Genomic DNA, 22187 nt, shown 5'->3' on the forward strand with positions numbered 1-22187 from the left:
AAAAAGAAGAGGATCGTGGCTCCTCTGTGCAAAACCATTACACTAAGAGCTAAGTATAAACAACAACCTTTAGAATCACTTTAACTACTGTATGTAAGTAACTACGTAAAGAAGATCAAATCCAATACACGTGGAATTAAATTCTAAAATGATCCTTTTAACTATTATTTAAAAAAAAAAAAAAAGTCATCCAAAAAGACGAAAGTAAATGCGGAAACTTTTATTCAATAATTCAAATAAAAAATATAATATAGGATTGTAAAATTTCTATTGAGGAATTTGGTGGAGTGAAACTAAATAAGGTCATCATATGTACTATTAAGATACTCTAAAGAATCCTTAGCCTTTAATTAATTATAAAAAAAAAAAAATTGTTGCAAACGTTAACAAATACAAAACTTATTGCATTCAACTTTTTCTTTATAAGTAATTAAAAAATAAATTCAAAAGTAATTAAATAAGTAGTTAAAAATAACTAAAAAGTAATTAAAATATATATAATAAACTATCAAATTAAAAAAAAAAAAATCTTTATTATGTTTACATTTTTATATCTTTACATTTTGTTTAAATTGTATAAGTTTATTGTATCAAATTCATCAGATCAAAAAACATGTTTTTTTTCTTATTGGTAGAGAAAAAGGTTGCTAAATAAAATGGAATGAATCAGTGGAATAACTGTAGATTACCAATCAGATGATGACATCATGATAATTTGTTGGGTCTAAATAAAGGGGGGGGGGGGGGAATCTTAACAAGATAACTTAAGGGTCATTTAATAATTAAAATAAAAATATAATACAATATAACTTTGCACATTTTTCATTGGGAATGGTGGAGTCAAACTAAATAAGATGAAGCCCAGAACATGTGGTAGTAGCAAATTATAAAAAAATCCATATCCTATTAATTATTAAAAAAAAAAAAAAAGTAATCAGAAAAGCAAATTGTTGCACGATTGAAGACAAATTTAATGTGTGCAACTTTTTTCCAGTAATTAAAACAAATAATATAAGACTGTAAATGTTTAATCAGGGATACGGCTGGAATCAAACTAAAGATGTTCATCAGACCATGAAACTTGTTTCTTCTTGGTAGAGAAAGAGGCTGTAAAATGAAATATATGAATAATTGTGAAGTACTAGAAGATGACATCATGTTTTTATGCTGGATCTAAAATAGAAAAAAAAAATCTTATATTATCTTCAGGTATTGTTTTTTCTTTTTTTATTGTTGGGGTTTTATTGCTAAACCCACAAAATAAAATAACCCATGAAAAAAAATATCAGCACCACAAAAATTGCATCAAGAAATTAAAATATATTTTTTTGTTTTTATTTTATGTTTTTATGTCATATTCTACTGTATGTTTTTATTTTTTGTTTACATAGTATATACTGTATACATATATTGTCTAAAGTATTGTGACATCTGCCTGTACACGCACATGAACTTTAATGCCATCCCAGTCTTATGCCCCGTACACACGGTTGGATTTTCCGACGGAAAATGTGTGATAGGACCTTGTTGTCGGAAATTACGACCGTGTGTAAGCTCCATCACACATTTTCCATCAGATTTTCTGACACACAAAGTTTGAGAGCAGGCTATAAAATTTTCCGACAACGGATTCGAAAATCCGTTGTTGGAAATTCTGATCGTGTGTACACAAATCCGACGGACAAAGTGCCACGCATGCTCAGGATAAATAAAGAGATGAAAGCTATTGGCTACTGCCCCGTTTATAGTCCTGATGTACGTGTTTTACGTCACCGCGTTCAGAACGATCGGATTTTCCGACAACTTTGTGTGACCGTGCGTATGCAAGACAAGTTTGAACCAACATCCGTCGGAAAAAATCCATGGATTTTGTTGTCGGAATGTCCGAACAAAGTCCGATCGTGTGTACGGGCATAAGTCTGTAGGGATCAATATTGAGTTGGCCCACCCTCTGCAGATATACCAGCTTCAACTCTTCTGGGAAGGCTGTCCACAAGGTTTAGGAGTGTGTCTATGGGAATGTTTGATCACTCTTCCAGGAGCGCATTTGTGAGGTCAGGCACTGATGTTGGATGAGAAGGTCTGGCTTGCAGTCTCCACTCTAATTCATCTCAAAGGTCTTCTATCAGGTTGAGGCGCAGGCCAGTCAAGTTCCTCCACCCCAAACTCACTCATCCATGTCTTTATGGACTTTGCTTTGTGCACTGGTGTGCAGTCATGTTGGAACAGGAAGGGGCCGTCCCCAAACTGTTCCCATAAAGTTGGGAGCATGAAAATGTCCAAAATATCTTAGTATGCTGACGCCTTAAGAGTTCCCTTCACTGGAACTAAGGGGCCAAGTCCAACCCCCGAAAAACAACCCCCACACCATAATCCCCCCTCCACCAAATGATTTGGAACACTGCACAAAGCAAGGTCCATAAAGACATAGATGACCGGGTTTGGGGTGGAGGAACTTGACTAGCCTGCACAGAGTCCTGACCTCAACCCGATAGAACACCTTTGGGATGAATTTGAGCGTAGACTGCGAGCCAGGCCTTCTCATCAAACATCAGTGCCTGACCTCACAAATGCTCTTCTGGAAGAATGATCAAACATTCCCATAGACACACTCCTAAACCTTGTGGACGGCCTTCCCAGAAGAGTTGAAGCTGTTATAGCTGCAAAGGGTGGGCCAACTCAATATTGAACCCTACGGACTAAGACTGGGATGATGCCATTAAAGTTCATGTGCTTGTAAAGGAGGGTGTCCCAATACGTTTGGTAATATAGTGTAAATATATATATATATATAAATATATATATATATATATATATATATATATATAATATATTACGTTAAAACGTATATACACACACAATGTAAATTGTATTTGTTTTACATTTGTATAACTTTAGAAAAACAAACACTGCTACAGTGAGGGAAAAAAGTATTTAATCGGCTGCTGATTTTTTTATGTTTGCCCACTGACAAAGAAATGATCGGTCTAGAATTTTAATGGCCGGTTTATTATAACAGTGAGAAACAGAAAAACAATAACATAAAAATATCCAGAAAAACGCATTTCAAAAAAGTTATAAATTGATTTGCATTTTAATGAGCGAAATACGTATTTGCCCCTTTTGCAAAACATGACTTAGTACTTGGTGGCAAAGCCCTTGTTGGCAATCACAGAGGTCAGACGTTTCTTGTAGTTGGCCACCAGGTTGGCACTCATCTCAGGTGGGATTTTGTCCCACTCCTCTTTGCAGATCTTCTCCAAGTCATTAAGGTTTTGAGGCTGACGTTTGGTAACTCGAACCTTCAGCCCCTCCACATATTTTTTGTGGGATTAAGGTCTGGAAACTGGCTAGGCCACTTCAGGACTTTCTTCTTGAGCCACTCCTTTGTTGCCTTGGCTGTGTGTTTTGGGTCATTGTCATAATGGAATACCCATTTATGAACCATTTTCAATGAACCTGGCTGAGGGAAGGAGGTTCTGACCCAAGATTTGACAGTAAATGGCCCTGTCCCTTTGATGCGGTGAAGTTGTCCTGTCCCCTTAGCAGAAAAATTCCCCCAAAGTATAATGTTTCCACCTCCATGTTTGATGGTGGGGATGGTGTTCTTGGGGTCATAGGCAGCATTCCTCCTCCTCCAAACACGGCGAGTTGAGTTGATGCAGAAGAGCTCGATTTTGGTCTCATCTGACCACAACACTTTCACCCAGTTCTCCTCTGAATCATTCAGATGTTCATTAGCAATCTTCAGACGGACCTGTACATGTGTTTTCTTGAGCAGGGGGACCTTGCGGGTACTGCAGGAGTTCAGTCCTTCATGGCGTAGTGTGTTACTAATTGTTTTCTTGGTGACTATGGTTCCAGCTGCCTTGAGATTATTGACAAGATTTTCCTGTGTAGTTCTGGGCTGATTCCTCACCTTTCTCATGATCATTAAAACTCCATGAGGTGAGATCTTGTATGGAGCCCCAGACCGAGGGAGATTGACCGTTATTTTGTGATTCTTCCATTCGCAAGTTATAGCACCAACTGTTGTTACCCTCTCACCAAGCTGCTTGGCGATGGGCTTGTAGCCCATTCCAGCCTTGTGTAGGTCTTGTCCCTGACATCATTTGACATCCTAGGCCATGTTGGAGAGATTGGATTCTGATTGATTGCTTCTGTGGGCAGGTGTCTTTTATACAGGTAACAAGCTGAATTTAGGAGCACTCCTTTTAATAGAGTGCTCCTAATCTCAGCTCGTTACTTGTATAGAAGACACCTGGGAGCCAAAAATCTTGCTGATTGATAGGGGATCAAATACTTATTTCCCTCAATAAAATGCAAATCAATTTATAACTTTTTTGAAATGTGTTCTGGATATTTTTGTTGTTAATCTGCCTCTCACTGTTATAATTAGGGATGAGCCCACGGTTCAAGTCGAGCATCAACTCGAACATCGGGTGTTCGTTTGTTCTAAAACGAACTGAACATATGGGGCATTCACGGGAAATTTGAGCGTCATGGAACGCCCCATAATGTACTGCGAGATTGCAGTGCATTGCTGTATGATGATTGGCCAAAGCATGCACCTAACCTGCATGCTTTGGCCAATTACAGCACGCTGTCTGAGAGAGCCATGATTGGCCAAAGGCAGGGTGTCTAAGTCCACGCCCCACACTATATAAGGCTGCTTACACGGCAGCTGTATAGTGTAATGAATGAAGAGAGATTAGACAGCTTAGTTAGTGGCATGCAGGCAGTGTATTTGATATATATATATCTATAGATATATATATAGATATATATATATATCTATATATATATATATAGATATATATATATATCTATATATATATATATCTATATATATATATATTTACACACACAGTCTAGTATATATACTCTGCATTTAGCGTAGATTAGATCTATATTCAGGCAGTCTAGTATATTTATATAATATGGTGTATTCAAGTGGTTAAGGGGAACCCTGAGCCAAAATTTAAAAAAAAAATGGCATAGGGGTCCCCCCCCAAAATCCATACCAGACCCTTATTCGAGCACGTAACCTGGCAGGAGAGGGGGGGAATGAGAGAGCGCCCCCACTCCTGAATCGTACCAGGCCACATGCCCTCAACATGGGGAGGGTGCTTTGGGGCCCCCCCCAAAGCACCTTGTCCCCATGTTGATGGGGACAATGACCTCATCCTCACAACCCTTGACAGTGGTTGTGGGTTGTGTGTGGTTGTGGGGGTCTGCGGGTGGGGGGCTCAAAAAAAGAAGGAGTTTTTTCATTTTTTTTTTTCGGGACCATCAGATGCTGTGATTGAAGATGGATGGACATCACGAGACACTTTTTTTTTTTAATAGAGGAATTGTCCAAACCTGTCTCCTGTCATTTTAACTTTTTTGACACTTTTTTTGGTAAATGGGTAGGGGTACAATGTACCCAATACCGATTCACATAGGGGGGCCAGGATCTGGGGGTGCCCTTGTTAAAGGGGGCTTCCAGATTCTGATAAGCCCCCCGCCCACAGACCCCTACAACCCCCGGGCAAGGGTTGTGGGGATGAGGCCCTTGTCCCCATCAACATGGGGACAAGGTGCTTTGGGGTCATGTTGAGGGCATGTGGCCTGGAACAGTTCAGGAGGGGGGCGCTCTCTCATTCCCCCCTCTTTTCCTGCGGCCTGCCAGGTTGCATGCTCAGATAAGGGTCTGGTATGGATTTTGGGGGGGACCCCACGCCATTATTTTTTTTTATTTTGGCGCAGGGTTCCCCTAATATCCATACCAGACCCCAAGGGCCTGGTAATGGACTGAGGGGGAACCCGTGCCCTTTTTTAAATGATTTTTTATGTATATTGCCAGGATCCAGCAATACAATACAGCCGCAAACAATTTTAAATTACATTTTTTCCTTTAGAAATGTAATTTTGCTATTATAAACACAGGAAAGATGTGCTACTTTACAGGCAGACTAAGGACACCCCCAGGCACGGTATTTATTCACTTTAAGCATTATTAAAATCACTGCTCCTGAAAAAACGGTCGTTTTTAAAACTTTTTTTTGCATTGATCCATGTCCCCTGGGGCATGACCCGGGTCCCCAAACACTTATTATGATAATAACTTGCATATAAGCCTTTAAAATGAACACTTTTGATTTTTCACGTTCGGGTCCCATAGACTTTAACGGGGTTCGCACAAATTTTTTGTCTGTTTGCATGTTCTGGTGCGAACCGAACTGGGTGGTGTTCGGCTCATCCCTATTTATAATAAACCTACCATTAAAATTATAGACCGATCATTTTTTTGTCAGTGGGCAAACGCGCAAAGTCAGCAGTCGATCAAATACTTTTTTCTCTCACTGTGTAACTTCTTTGGACAGCATTATATACATTATATATGTAATTTTTTTCACATTGAATCAAGAAGAGATCAGCTTCATTTGTGTGGCTTGGAGCCATACCTGGATTTATTTCCATTGTTTATTTATTATGGTTCTCTCAATCTACAGAAGTAAGAAGAGATACAGAAGATATTCTCATACATCCAATGTTTCCAGATAGATTCTATAAAGATATCTTTTTAAATATACCGGGTCTTTTCTTAAAGTTCAACATAAGATATCTGTAGCAGTCCTGAGAAGGTGGGATAAAAGGTGAGGGCTGGATAAGAGAAGATTACCTATACACTCACTGGCCACTTTATTAGGTCCACCTTGCTAGTAGCGGGTTGAACCCCCTTGACCTTCATTCTTGGTGGCATAGATACAACAAGGTGTTGGAGACGTTCCTCAGAGATTTTGCTCCATAGTGACATGATAGCATCACACAGTTGCTGCAGATTTGTTGGCTGCCCATCCATGATGCCAATCTCCCGTTCCACCACATCCCAAAGGTGCTCTATTGGATGAGATGTGGTGAGTGTGGAGGTCATTGGAGTACAGTGACCTCGTTGTCCAGTGGTGAGATGATTGGAGCTTTGTGACATGGAGCATTATCCTGCTGGAAGGAGCCATCAGAAGATAGGGACACTGTAGTCATAAAGGGATGGACATGGTCAGCAACAATACTCGGGTAGGATGTAGAGTTTAAACAATGCTCAATTGGTACTAAGGGGCCCAAAGTGTGCCAAGAAAATACCCCCCCCCCCCCCACACCATTACACCACCAGCCTGAACCAGTGATACAAGGCAGGATAGATCCATGCGCCAAATTCTGACCCCACCATCTGAATGTCGGAGCTGAAATCCAGACTCATCAGACCAGGCAACGTGTTTCCAATCTTCTATTGTTCAATTGTGGTGATCCTGTGCCAATTGTAGCCTCAGTTTCCTGTTCTTATCTGACAGTTGTTGTGTGTTCAGAGATGGTATTCTGCATACTTTGGATGTAAAGAGTGATTATTTGAGTTCCTGTTGCCTTTCTATCATCTGGAACCAGTCTGCCCATTCTCCTCTGACATCAACAAGGCATTTTCCTCCACACAACTGCGGCTCACTGGATATTTTCTCTTTTTCCACCATTCTCTGTAAACCTGAGAGATGGTTACGTGTGAAAATCCCAGAAAGTACTCAAACCAGCCCATCTGGCACCAACAACCATGCCACGTTCAAAGTCACTTCAATCCCCTTTCTTCCCCATTCTGATGCTCGGTTTTAACTTCAGCAAGTCGTCCTTACCATGTCTAGATGCCTAAATGCATTGAGTTGCTGCCATGTGATTGACTAATTAGCAATTTGTGTTACCAAACAAATGAACAGGTGTAATAAAGTGGCCGGTGAGTGTATAACCAGTGTGATAACTACAATGTAATCAGTCTAGGAGATCTTAACATCCATATATTCTATTCATACATTTATTAGAACAGCTTTTATCATTAAACTCTGGCTGTTAACTCATCCTGCCAAGCTCTGGCATCCTTATAACTGTCTCTTTACATCCGGGGTGGGGGAGACTGTTCAGTCGCCTGACCATTGTGATTGGCTGTCACAGTGGTCACATGATCTGGAGCTGGCCCTGCCAAATCCTGATCATTACTAAAGGCCATGAGCTGTCTATGACTGTTGTGGTCACTATCCTGGTAGCACAGACCTTTGGTGCCTATGGACGTCTATATATATGTGTGGCATGTGGGTGTTACCCTATTTGCCATCATACATATGCATTATGTGAGTAGAAAGAGGTTCTAGGTTATATACACCTTTAGCAACACGGATTTAGGGCGTAACATGTACCATGTTGCTAAGCACCCCAACCCTCACCCCTGAACCCATGACCATGGTTGGAAGTTCCTCCCCCCCACAGCCTCTGTCACATTTAAAGTCAGGGCGGCTGTGCCAGGCAACACCTACACAATCACATCATTCATTCACAGAGATCTGAATGAATAAAGTCCAAGTCCTGTCCTCCACGGCAACAGATGGACTTGAAGTTCTCAACGGACTATGAGCGCACTGATCAGCACACTCGTAGTCCATTCACACTTCCTCCAGCTCTCCAACTGGAAGCCTCTATGGTGGTACGGCCAGAGAGCTGGAGGCAGTGTCTGTGGGAGCCTGACATTGCACCCATGATCCACTAATTGCAGGCTCCTGTGTAAACAAATACTAAATGCACATTTTTTGACCTGCAAAAAACATGGCATTTATTATTTTCACCTAAAGGTGAACTTGGCCTTTTAACCACTTCAATACCGGGCCTATTCTGTCATTTCTAAAAATCATAATTTTTTTGCTAGAAAATTACTCAGAACCCCCAAACATTATATAGTTTTTTTTTTAGCAGACACCCTAAGGAATAAAATGGCGGTCATTGCAACTATTTATCTCGCACGGTATTTGCGCAATCATTTTTCAAACGCCCTTTTTTTGGGAAAAAAATTGTTTCATGAATTAAAAAATAACAAAATAGTAAAGTTAGCCCAATTTTTTTTTGTATAATGTGAAAGATGATGTTACGCTGAGTAAATAGATACCTAACATGTCACTCTTTAAAATTGCGCACACTCATGGAATGGCGCCAGACTTCGGTACTTAAAAATCTCCATAGTCGACGCTTTTAAATTTTTTTTTATTTTTATTATTATTTTTATTTTACTTAATTTTTTTTATTTTTACACTTTTCTTTTACATTTTTTAACATCCCTTGTAATAGGAATCAATGTGACAGGTCCTCTTTATGGAGCTATGCGGGGTCAATAGGACCCCACATCTCTCCTCCAGGCTGGAAAGCATGAGATTGTGAAAAAAAATTCACCGATCTCATGCTGACAGCTGCGACCGCGGCTTTGTTTACATCTGGGAACCCGGGCGTGGTTCGCGCCTGGGCCTCTGACGGTCATAGAGATGACTGGTGACCATCTGGTCACCAGAAAACTCTATCGTAGTTATCTGGCTCATCTGGTCACCAGAAAACTCTATCGTAGTTATCTGGCTCCGGCCGATTCTTTCTCCGGGCCCCAGATGGCACGGGAGAGCTCGGAGAAGCACCGGATGGCGGCGGGGGGGGCGTCCCCTCCCACCGTCTATAAGAACGATCAAGCAGTGGAACTGCCGCTATGATCATTCTTATGGTACACAGAATCGCCGGCTGGAAAGAATGATATCTGAATGATGCCTCTAGCTGCAGGCATAATTCAGATATCACCGCACAAAGTCAAGGACATCATTTGACTATGTGCGGTATTGAAGTGTTGTTAACCCATCCTGCAAAGCCCTGGTATCCCTTTAACTGGGTCTTTATACCTGAGGGGAGAGAGAAGGACCCTTATCCGAGCATGCAACCTGGCAGGCCACAGGAAAAGAGGGGGGGATGAGAGTGCGCCCCCCCCTCCTGAACCGTACCAGGCCACATGCCCTCAACATTGGGAGGGTGCTTTGGGGTAGCCCCCCAAAACACCTTGTCCCCATGTTGATGAGGACAAGGGCCTCATCCCCACAACCCTGGCCGGTGGTTGTGGGGGTCTGCGGGTGGGGGGCTTATCGGAATCTGAAAGACCCCTTTAACAAGGGGACCCCCAGATTCCGCCCCCCCCCCCCGTGTGAAATGGTAGGGGGGTACTTACCCCTACCATTTCACTAAAAAACTGTCAAAAGACGATGGTCTTTTTTTCTGTTTCCTTCTATGTTTCTATGAGTGGAGAAGTGAACTTCCACATTCTAGTCATGTCTATTTTGGCTGCTGGCAGTATGTACAGCTTGATTGTTCTGGTCAAAATGCGAATGTCATCTAAACCAATATGGCCATTTCAAAGGGCAACGTTACTTTATGTTCTACCAACTGAGGGATAAACTCAGACTTCTGGTTCCAATCAGATTTTAGTGGTATTCACATCCATAGCCTATGACTAGGGGAACTGGTTTGCTCGCCTTTCTCTGGTTCCTGTTTAAATGGAGTATTAATATGGACAAGGAGTCCACGATGGTCTCTCATGCCGTGTACACACGACCGGACTTTCGATGGACTGAACTCCGAAGGAGGTTCCGACGGAGTTCCAACTAATCGGAATTGCCTACACACGATCACACCAAAGTCCGACGGATTCGAACGTGATGACGTACGACCAGACTAGAATATGGAAGTTGATAGCCAGTAGCCAACAGCTGCCCTAGCGTTGGCTTTCATCCGTCGGACTAGCATACAGACGAACAGATTTTTCGGCCGGACTTGAGTCCGTCGGAAAGATTTGAAACATGTTCCAAATCTAAAGTCCGTCTGATTTTCGACAGAAAAGGTCCGCTGAAGGTCCAATGAAGCCCACACATGGTCGGATTGTCCGACAGATTCGTTCAGTTGGACCAGTCCGGTCGAAAAGTCTACCCGTGTGTACACGGCATTATACTCTACTCTTGTGAGCCTCCTGAGGATCATTCAGGAATGAGTAACCCTTATTGTTCATGTAATGCCATGTACACACGGGCGGACTTTTCGACCGGACTGGTCCGACGGAACAAATCCGTCGGACAATCTGACCGTGTGTGGGCTTCATCGGACCTGCAGAGGACCTTTTCTGTCGAAAATCAGACGGACTTTAGATGTGGAACATGCTTCAAATCTTTCCGACGAACTCGAGTCAGGTCGAAAAATGCTGTATGCTAGTCCGACGGACGGAAACCGGCACTAGGGCAGCTATTGGCTACTGGCTATCAACTTAATTATTTTAGTCCGGTTGTACGTCATCAATCCATTGGACTTTGGTGTGATCGTGTGTAGGCAAGTCCGTTCGTTAGAAAGTCCATCAAAAGTTCATCATAACTCCGTCGAAAGTCCGTCGGAAAGACCATTGGATCTTTGATGCGTGTACACGGCATTAGATCATCTCAGGCCCCTAAATGGATTGGATTGCCTGTCTGGTGTTCTGAGTATAGAGAGATTCCAAGCAGGTGGTGAGATATGGAATAGTTCTAATTATGGACAAAGAGCACATAATAATAAAAGGCAAACATAGAGTTTATTACCATTTACAGCAGCAAAATCCTGTCCAGTTTGGTACATTCGGTCTTCTGTATTTAATTTTCATCCAAATTCTCTCAAACCTTTCAAAAGAAAACAAATCGGTTTGGTAAACCAGGCAAAAAAAGAAATGGCCGCACTCTGTACTCGATCAAAATTCCTTTATTCAGAACATCCCAAAGTGTTGACAGAAAGCTGGTAGATGCATTTCACACACTCCAAGTGCGCTTAATCATTACACAGGAAGAGCAGCAAAGATCTCCTTATAAAGCCCCACCTAGTTGTATAACAGGTGACACTAATCATTGAATTGCATTCTTCCTGTTATATGATACACATAGAAACTAAGAAAACGGAAAAACCTACAGCAACCCATAGCAACGCACACACATATAAATATGTGTCGCATTGCATATGGATTAATGTAAAGTAGAACAATCGTATTATGTGAAAAGACATTACTAAAAATGTGTACATATATTAGTAAATAGAGATGAAGATACTCAAGAACACACACCATAAAACCATTGTAATCACCGTATTTGATTAAAACAAGTCTGTGTAATCCATCATATACCATCCCTTAACCGCATGCCGACCAGCCGCCGCAGTTATACTGCGGCAACATGGCTCGGCTGCGCGAATCACCGTCATGTGTTGTCGGTACCATAGATGGCCACTAGGGGGCACGTGTGCCCCCTTCACTGCCCCCCTAGTGGTTAACCCCTTCACTGCCAGTGACATTTTTACAGTAGAAAAAAATCCCGTGACCACGTCCGCTAGTGACGAAACGACGTAGGGAGGAGGCGCCGCGTCCTGACGTCACCGCTGCACGTCTAGTCCCGCAAGTTACGGGCTGATCCGAAGCTGGCCGGCTTTCCCATACTATTTGATTTTACCATTTCGCTGATTTGTAAGTGTTCATCTGGCTTTTATTATTCCATTAAATGTGAAAGGTTTTACGCTATGTGGAGCACTTTGTGTGTTTTTTTTTCTGGTGAATACATCACTCTGCTGCGATTTCTGGTGAGGATCCCCACTGACGCTGTGGTATCCAGTGCCTGCCTGTGAGATCCCGGGCTGGGGTTACAGCCATCTGCTCAGTGTGGTCCCCTGTAATAAGGGACCATTGCTTTCCGGTAAGCGGCAGTGTTTCCCTGTGGTGGAGGTCTCATCAATGCACTTGTCACTACAGTGTGAATTTTCACTATGTATCACTTTGGGATTTTTTTCATAACATGGACTTTCCTATTTACCAACCATTTATTTATTTCCACTCTTCTTTGCATTCAATATATGGACATTTTTTATCGGAACTTTCTTTACGCTTGCACGTTTGTTTGATTACAACTGTTTGAGTATTCTTAGTTTGTATTTTGTATCATAACATTATATTCAACATACATTATCATTATTATTACTTGTGGCACTTAACCTTTTAAGTCTTCACCACACTTTTTATTAGCGCAACTTTTTTTCTTAATTCTGATTGGTGTCTTATAGTTGCAGCTCCACTTATTTACGTTAACTGTTAGCGCAGTATTTTACTTATACACATTTTTACAGTAATCAATGCAATTTATTAGCACTGATCGCTGTATAAATGACAATGGTCCCAAAAATGTGTCAAAAGTGTCCGATGTGTCCGCCATAATGTCGCAGTCCTGATAAAAATCGCAGATCGCCACCATTACTAGTAAAAAAAAATAATAATAAAAAAAGCTATAAATCTATCCCCTATTTTGTAGACGCTATAACTTTTGCACAAACTAATCAATATATGCTTATTGTGATTTTTTTTTTACCAAAAATATGTAGAAGAATACATATTGGCCTAAACTGAGGAAAAAAATAGTTTTTTTATATATTTTTGGGGGATATTTATTATAGCAATAAGTAAAAAATACAGCTTTTTTTCAAAATTGTTGCTCTTTTTTTGTTTATAGCGCAAAAAAATAAAAAAAAAGGCAGAGGTGGTCAAATACCACCAAAAGAAAGCTCTATTTGTGGGGAAAAAAGGACGTCAATTTTGTTTGGGAGCCACACCGCACGACTGCGCAATTGCCAGTTAAAGAGACGCAGTGCCGAATCACAAAAAAGCTCTCTGGTGTTTGGGCAGCCAAATGGTCCGGGGCTGAAGTGGTTAACAGGAGTATGCACATGCGCATCACACATACACATATATATAATATTATTACTATATACTCCTCTTTTTTACTCATTTGACCCATTGTATACTGTTTTTAGCTGGTCCTTTTGTTCCCTCTGTGACCTCCAGTTACTTGTGGTCCCGACTTGCATTGTTAGCCTCTGAGGAGACAGCGGTGGGACCTTTTCCCCTTTTTGTGGGTGAACTGGGCTAGAAGCATTGCCCTGGGAGTGGAGACACAGGTGCATATTTGATTATTGTGTACATCTTATGTTTTTCAAATTTTTGCCTTCACCCCAACTTTTCAAAAATATGTAATATGCTTATTATATTTTCTATTAGTATTCAGTCACTTATTATTTCTTGTATTTGTTCTTTGTTACTTGCTATCTATTTTAGAAGGCCTGTACGTCCATAAGACAGCTCCCCTGAAGAAGCCCGATCTATGGGCGAAACATGTCGGGAATTTCTTTAATGCTGTCCTGTTTAACATAGTAATATCAGTATTGTACATGCCTGTTTCGATTGTTTTTTATATATTTTTAGTTTTGCTTCTCAAAATAAGAAATAGATCTTTTTTTACTGAATATATTTGACGATATTTTCTGCACCACATAAAATCCCCACTCCACCTTCCTATTGTTTCTATGTCAAATTTGTGGATTGGTCCTATTCTCTAGCTGTACTCTCCACGACCAATTACCTGTTCATATATATATATATATATGTATGTGTGTGTAAACGCATATGCACCCACCCGTAGAAGAATATCTCCCTCCATCATAAAAACATTAATCAATATATATCACTATATATTGTACATAACTCTAGGGAGATAATTCAAAAAAATCTTTCTCCATAGCCCCCAAAGGAACAACGGAGAAAAGGGTGGGCAATAGAGGGCAGAGCAAAGGGGGAAAAAACACAAAGATAAAAAAGACAAAGAGACAAAAACGATTGAGCAGCAAGAGATGTGAGACTACATTAAAATTATCAATGAATATGTATCGATCTATACATAGTCAGTAAAAAGCGACATATATGAACCCATATCTCTATAAGCTCATGAAACAACAAATATGGCAAGACACATCAAGAGGACTGTGCGGAGGGAAAAACCAGGGCAGTAAATATATATATATATACATTTATATATATACATATATATACATACCCTGTTTTCCCAAAAATAAGACCTAGCGTGATTATCGGTGATGGCTGCAATATAAGCCCTACCCCCCAAATAAGACCTAGTTTAAGTCCTTGTAGGTCTTCTTTTCAGGGTAGGGCTTATTTTCGGGGAAACAGGGTAGAGCTTATTTGGAGGGTAGGGCTTATATTGAAGCCATCACCGACAATCACGCTAGGTCTTATTTTTGAGGAAACAGGGTATATACATATATATATATATATACACACATACATACATACATATATATGCATACATATATACATACATACATATATATACATATATATGCATACATATATACATACATATATATATATATACATACATATATATACACATATATATATATATATACACATATATATATATATATATACATACATATATATATATATACATACATATATATACATATATATATATATATATATATATATATATATATATATATATATATATATATATATATATACACAATATATATATATATATATATATATATATATATATATATATATATATATATATATATACCTGAAGAATATGCAAATGCACATTCCTGTGTGTATGTAGTACATGTCTTGAACGGAGGACCCCGAGAGTGATAATAAAAGGATGAGATAATGAAAAAAATATTTCAAAAAAAATATATATATCTGAAAAAAAAATATATAAATAACAAAAATAACAAAAAATAGTAAATAATGAAAGATGAATAGATCATTCTGTAGTTATTTTTGAATATTAGTATTAATGCTCTGTCGGAGAGAGTGTATTCATCACATTTATTCATAATAATGGGTCACATCCCACTCAAAATTTAACCCTTGCGTGATTTGAGTCTGGAGCTGGAAAATCCGGGAAAACCTCTCTACGACAGAGTAATCGAAAAATATCACCCCCTCTGGGTGGAACCCTGACCTTCTCAATAATTTGTAAATGCATTGGCTGTAATATTGCCATTATGGCATGAGTTCAAGTGTTTGGCCACATTTGTTGATAGATTTTTTGGTAAACCAGGCAGTAGACTTCTGTGATGAACACATACAGTAGGATGGACAGATTTCATATGGTAAGCGGGTAATCACACTATAACCATCACTGTCTGGTGAAACTTGTCAGTAGCACAAGAAGTAATGCAGAAATATTTTTAATGGAGCCCAGAGGGAAAAACTTCCCAATAACGTCAAAAAAAAAAAAAAAAAAAGATGGATCTGGCCTTATACTTCTGTATTTACAATGGTCTTATTTTTCCTTTTTTTTTCTATAAATGGAATATACAGTAGATATCAGGTGATATAAAACAACTTGTAACAGCACTCCATGGAATGCCCCCTTCTTCTGGTAAAATAAATTCATAAGTGATATGAGCTCGCCTTGTCAAAAGTATGGCGTACAACCTTGTAGGCGGGTGTATTTACTCTACTGTCCTGTAGGTGGCACTGTGACATTGTTTCAGAGGATTAGAAGTCTTCAAGGGAAATTGGTGCCTGGGAGACCCTCTCCCTCTAATGCCGCGTACACACGGTCGGACTTTTCGGCATCAAAGGTCCGACAGTCTTTCCGACGGACTTTCGACGAACTTTTGACAGACTTCCGACGGACTTTCTAACGAACGGACTTGCCTACACACGATCATACCAAAGTCCGACGGATTCGTACGACCGGACTAAAATAAGGAAGTTGATAGCCGGTAGCCAATAGCTGCCCTAGCGTCGGTTTTCGTCCGTCGGACTAGCATACAAACGAGCGGATTTTTCAACCGGACTCGAGTCCGTCGGAAAGATTTGAAACATGTTTCAAATCTAAAGTCCGTCTGATTTTTAACTGAAAAAGTCCGCTGCAGGTCCGATGAAGCCCACACACGGTCGAAATGTCCGACAGGTTTGTTCTGTCGGACCAGTCTGGTCGGAAAGTCCGCCCGTGTGTACACGGCATTAGTCCTCTATAAGAAGGTAGGCATTTCATTGGATGTTTTATTCCTGTTGGAGTTAAGGTGCCAATCTTAAGATTGGAGCCTTTAAATAGGGTATCCCCAGATACAGTGGGCTGTGATAAACTGTGTTGCTTCTGTGAGTGCACTGAAGTGTATGGTACTCTACTTCATTGGCAGACCTTGCCTATAAAGTTTCAGTTTCCCGAGCCAGTTCCTGCACCAGCCCCCCTCCCCCCCCCCTACACCCTCCTTCTGTTAGTTCCAATATGGCATGCAGAATTTGCTGTGTGTGAACAATTCCAGTATTACAAAGTATACAAAATCTTTTCCTTCCCTGTATACATTGTAATACCGGAATAGCCTGTGCATGCACAGTAAGTTCCTTGTGCCATATTGAAATCAAAAGCCGGCCATACCTTGCAAGCTCATACTACATGCTATTTTAATACAAGAACCAGGTATTCTGTGGTGTGAGCGCTCTTATGCTGTTAAATAGTGATGAACCGAACTGCCTTGTATTTGGTTAGTGTGTTGTCAGTGAACTTCAAAGTTTTTAAGCTGAACCCAAACCCAACTGAAGCCAATGGCACATGAATCTGTCAAATTTAAAATACCCATTTCTGGGCTAACAGGCAAGGGGGTATCAAAAAGTAATATGGGGTGAACATTGGGGGGGGGGGTACTGGGGGGGGGGGGGGGGGGGGGCTGGCAAAGCATCTTGTCCCCATCTTGATACAACTCCAGCCTGCTGGTTTTGGGGGTCTGTGGGAGTAGCTTATCAGAATCTGAAAGCCCCCTTTAATAATAAGGGGCCCCACAGATATCGCCCCTTCATGTAAATGAGTATGGGGTGCTTAGTACATATACTTATTCACAGAAATGAAATGTCTCCTGCCTTACTGCATGGCCCCATAAAGCTCTAAGGGACAGTCTGCCAGGCATCTCCTGCCCTGGGTCCCGGCTCCTTAGAGCTTTATGGGACAGACTGCCAAGTATCTCCTAACTTGATAATTGGCCCCAATAAAGCTTCATGGGACAGGCTGCCAAGTGTCTCCTACTTTGTGACCCATAGAGCCCTATAAGAGAGGCTTCCAAATGTCTTCTCCCTTGGAATACAACCCCATAAAGATCTGTGGGACAAGCTGCTAAGTGTCTCCTAATGTGAGACACTCCCCATACACTTCTATGTAAGCTGCATAGGCACAGCCGGTGGAAAACATAACTTCATACACAGAATGTAAATGTTGCACAACTGTTCATGCATTGCTGTTTTGTTGTACCATTCATGATAGGCAGTCCAACACAATAGGAAAAGGCACTTGCATTTTAGCATGGTAGCAGCTTGTGGGGCCTTGCACTAAAGAAAATAGGTCATCAGATTTTTGGGGCGCTTTGGGTGAATTGGCATCCCAATATTTTCAATGGGCACAATTAACACAATGCATGTGTGACATGAAGTTAAGGCACTGCACAAATGTGAATGGCCCCTAAGACTAATGCCCCGTACACACGGTCGGATTTTCCGACGGAAAATGTGTGATAGGACCTTGTTGTCGGAAATACGACCGTGTGTGGGCTCCATCACAAATTTTCCATCGGATTTTCCGACACACAAAGTTTGAGAGCTGGCTATAAAATTTTCCGACAACAAAATCCGTTGTCGGAATTTCCGATCGTGTGTACACAAATCCGACGCACAAAGTGCAACGCATGCTCAGAATAAATAATGAAAGCTATTGGCCACTGCCCCGTTTATAGTCACGACGTACGTGTTTTACGTCACCGCGTTCAGAATGATCGGATTTTCCGACAACTTTGTGTGACCGTGTGTATGCAAGACAAGTTTGAGCCAACATCCGTCGGAAAAAATCCTAGGATTTTGTTGTCAGAATGTCCGAACAAAGTCCGACTGTGTGTACGGGGCATAACTGTGGTCCCAACAACAGGATTGTCATTGCAAATTCCATACTATTGTGTTGTATCAATTTTCTTTATTCAGGATTTTTGTTTCCTTTATTTTCTATTGGTGATCTTGCCAGTAACACACTTCCTGTCCTAGGGTGACAACACTCACCCTCACTTCACTAGCTGGGAACAAAGTAACATACTGTATAATAGAATAACTTGAAGTTATTAATAGAATTGCGATCATTACGGAAATCCGTGATAAAAAATAATTAAAGGGGAACACCATCTATCTAACTATCTACTGTATCTCACAAAAGTGAGTACACCCCTCGTATTTTTGTAAATATTTTCTTCTATCTTTTCATGTGACAACACTGAAGAAATGACACTTTGCTACAATGTAGAGTAGTGAGTGTACAGATTGTATAACAGTGTAAATTTGCTGTCCCCTCAAAATAGCTCAACACACAGCCATTAATGTCTAAACCGCTGGCAACAAAAGTGAGTACACCCCTAAGTTAAAATGTCCAAATTGGGCCCAAACTGTCAATATTTTGTGTGGCCACCATTATTTTCCAGCACTGCCTAAACCCTCTTGGGCATGGAGTTCACCAGAGCTTCACAGGTTACCACTGGAGTCCTCTTCCCCTCCTCCATGACGACATCACTGAGCTGGTAGATGTTAGAGACCTTGTGCTCCTCCACCTTCTGTTTGAGGATGCCCCACAGATGATCAATAGGGTTTAGGTCTGGAGACATGCTTGGCCCCTCCATCACCTTTACCCTCAGCTTCTTTAGCAAGACAGTGGTGGTCTTGGAGGTGTGTTTGGGGTCATTATCATGTTGAAATACTGCCCTGCGGCCCAGTCTCTGAAGGGAGGGGATCATGCTCTGCTTCAGTATCTCACAGTACATGTTGGCATTCATGGTTCCCTCAATGATCTGTAGCTCCCCAGTGTCGGCAGCACTCATGCAGCCCCAGACCATGACACTCCCACCACCATGCTTGACTGTAGGCAAGACACACTGGTCTTTGTACTCCTCACCTGGTTGCCACCACACACACTTGTCATCATCTGAACCAAATAAGTTTATATTGGTCTCAACAGACCACAGGACATGGTTCCAGTAATCCATGTCCTTAGTCTGCTTGGCTTCCGAAAACTGTTTGCGGGCTTTCTTGTGCATCATCTTTAGAAGAGGCTTCCTTCTGGGACGACAGCCATGCAGACCAATTTGATGCAGTGTGCGGCATATGGTCTGAGCGCTGACCCCCTCACCCCTTCAACCTCTGCAGCAATGCTGGCAGCACTCATACGTCTATTTCCCAAAGACAACCTCTGGATATGACGCTGAGCACGTGACCTCAACTTATTTAGTGGACCATGGCGAGGCCTGTTCTGAGTGGAACCTGTCCTGTTATACCGCTGTATGGTCTTGCCCACTGTGCTGCAGCTCAGTTTCAGGGTCTTGGCAATCTTCTTATAGCCTAGGCCATCTTTATGTAGAGCAACAATTCTTTTTTTCAGATCCTCAGAGAGTTCTTTGCCATGAGGTGCCATGTTGAACTTCCAGTGACCAGTATGAGAGAGTGAGAGCGATGACACCAAATTTAACACACCTGCTCCCCATTCACACCTGAGACCTTGTAACACTAACGAGTCACATGACACCGGGGAGGGAAAATGGCTAACTGGGCCCAATTTGGACATTTTCACTTAGGGGTGTACTCACTTTTGTTGCCAGTGGTTTAGACATTAATGGCTGTGTGTTGAGTTATTTTGAGGGGACAGCAAATTTACACTGTTATACAAGCTGTACACTCACTACTTTACATTGTAGCAAAGTGTCATTTCTTCAGTGTTGTCACATGAAAAGAGAAAAGAAAAGATTTACAAAAATGTGAGGGGTGTACTCACTTTTGTGAGATGCTGTATATACACTGCTCAAAAAAATTAAAGGAACACTTTTTAATCAGAGTATAGCATTGGTGTTAATGAAATTAACAACAGGTGCCCTAGATGGGCAACAATGAGACAACCTCCAAAACAGGAATGGTTTTACAGGTGGAGGCCACTGACATTTTTTTCCCTAATCATCTTTTCTTAGTATTTTTCACTAGTTTTGCATTTGGCTAGGGTCAGTGTCACTACTGTTAGCATTAGGTGATACCTGGACCCTATAGAGGTTGCACAGGCAGTTCGACTCCTCCAGGATGGCACATCAATACGTGCCATTGCCAGAAGGTTTGCTGTGTCTCCCAGCACAGTCTCAAGAAGATGGAGGAGATTCCAGGAGACAGGCAGTTACTCTTGGAGAGCTGGAAAGGGCTGTAGAAGGTCCTTAAGACATCAGCAGGATTGGCATCTGTTACTTTGAGCAAGGAGGAACAGGTTGAGCACTGCCAGAGCCCTTGTCTTATCTAATGTCACCAGATATCCGGCCATCTAGTGACAGAAGAGAGAAGTGCAGCAATTCCAGAATTAGGGTGAAATCAATTGACCTCCTATGAATTGGCTAAGGCAACCATCACTTGGCAGATAAATTTAACAGCCACCCTGCCTAAACATCAGGGTGCTACATCAGTATAGATCCTAACACATTACCCAGTCCATACCAGAATAGATACTAACACATTACCCAGTCCATACCAGTACAGATCCTAACACATTACCCAGTCCATACCAGTATAGATCCTAACACATTACCCAGTCCATACCAGTATAGATCCTAACACATTACCCAGTCCATACCAGTATAAATCCTAACATATTACCCAGTCCATACCAGTATAGATCCTACCACATTACCCAGTCCATACCAGTATAGATCCTAACACATTACCCAGTCCATACCAGTATAGATCCTAACACATTATCCAGTCCATACCAGTACAGATCCTAACACATTACCCAGTCCATACCAGTATAGATCCTAACACATTATCCAGTCCATACCAGTATAAATCCTAACACATTACCCAGTCCATACCAGTATAGATCCTAACACATTACCCAGTCCATACCAGTATAGATCCTAACACATTATCCAGTCCATACCAGTATAGATCCTAACACATTACCCAGTCCATACCAGTATAGATCCTAACACATTACCCAGTCCATACCAGTATAGATCCTAACACATTACCCAGTCCATACCAGTATAGATCCTAACACATTATCCAGTCCATACCAGTACAGATCCTAACACATTACCCAGTCCATACCAGTATAGATCCTAACACATTATCCAGTCCATACCAGTATAAATCCTAACACATTACCCAGTCCATACCAGTATAGATCCTAACACATTACCCAGTCCATACCAGTATAGATCCTAACACATTATCCAGTCCATACCAGTATAGATCCTAACACATTACCCAGTCCATACCAGTATAGATCCTAACACATTACCCAGTCCATACCAGTATAGATCCTAACACATTACCCAGTCCATACCAGAATAGATCCTAACACATTACCCGGTCCATACCAGTATAGATTCTAGCACAATACCCAGTCTATACCAGTATAGATCCTAACACATCACCCAGTCCA

The 22187-nt window shown here is 41.2% G+C and overlaps 1 protein-coding gene across 1 annotated transcript in view; it reads right to left on the bottom strand.

Annotated features, from left to right (window-relative positions):
- Positions 1–229: 229 nt before the first annotated feature.
- The window catches only part of LOC141133778 (NACHT, LRR and PYD domains-containing protein 3-like), a 115608-nt gene continuing 93650 nt past the window's right edge, over positions 230–22187 (bottom strand). The window contains exons 13-14 of the mRNA XM_073623334.1: positions 11442–11519; positions 230–1173 (exon numbers count right to left, since the gene is read on the bottom strand). Coding sequence (XP_073479435.1) covers position 1173; positions 11442–11519 — 79 coding nt within the window. The 3' untranslated portion in view covers positions 230–1172. The remainder of the gene's footprint in view (positions 1174–11441; positions 11520–22187) is intronic.

The sequence above is a fragment of the Aquarana catesbeiana genome, linkage group LG03 (genome assembly GCF_042186555.1).
Source record: "Aquarana catesbeiana isolate 2022-GZ linkage group LG03, ASM4218655v1, whole genome shotgun sequence".
NCBI lineage: Eukaryota > Metazoa > Chordata > Amphibia > Anura > Ranidae > Aquarana > Aquarana catesbeiana.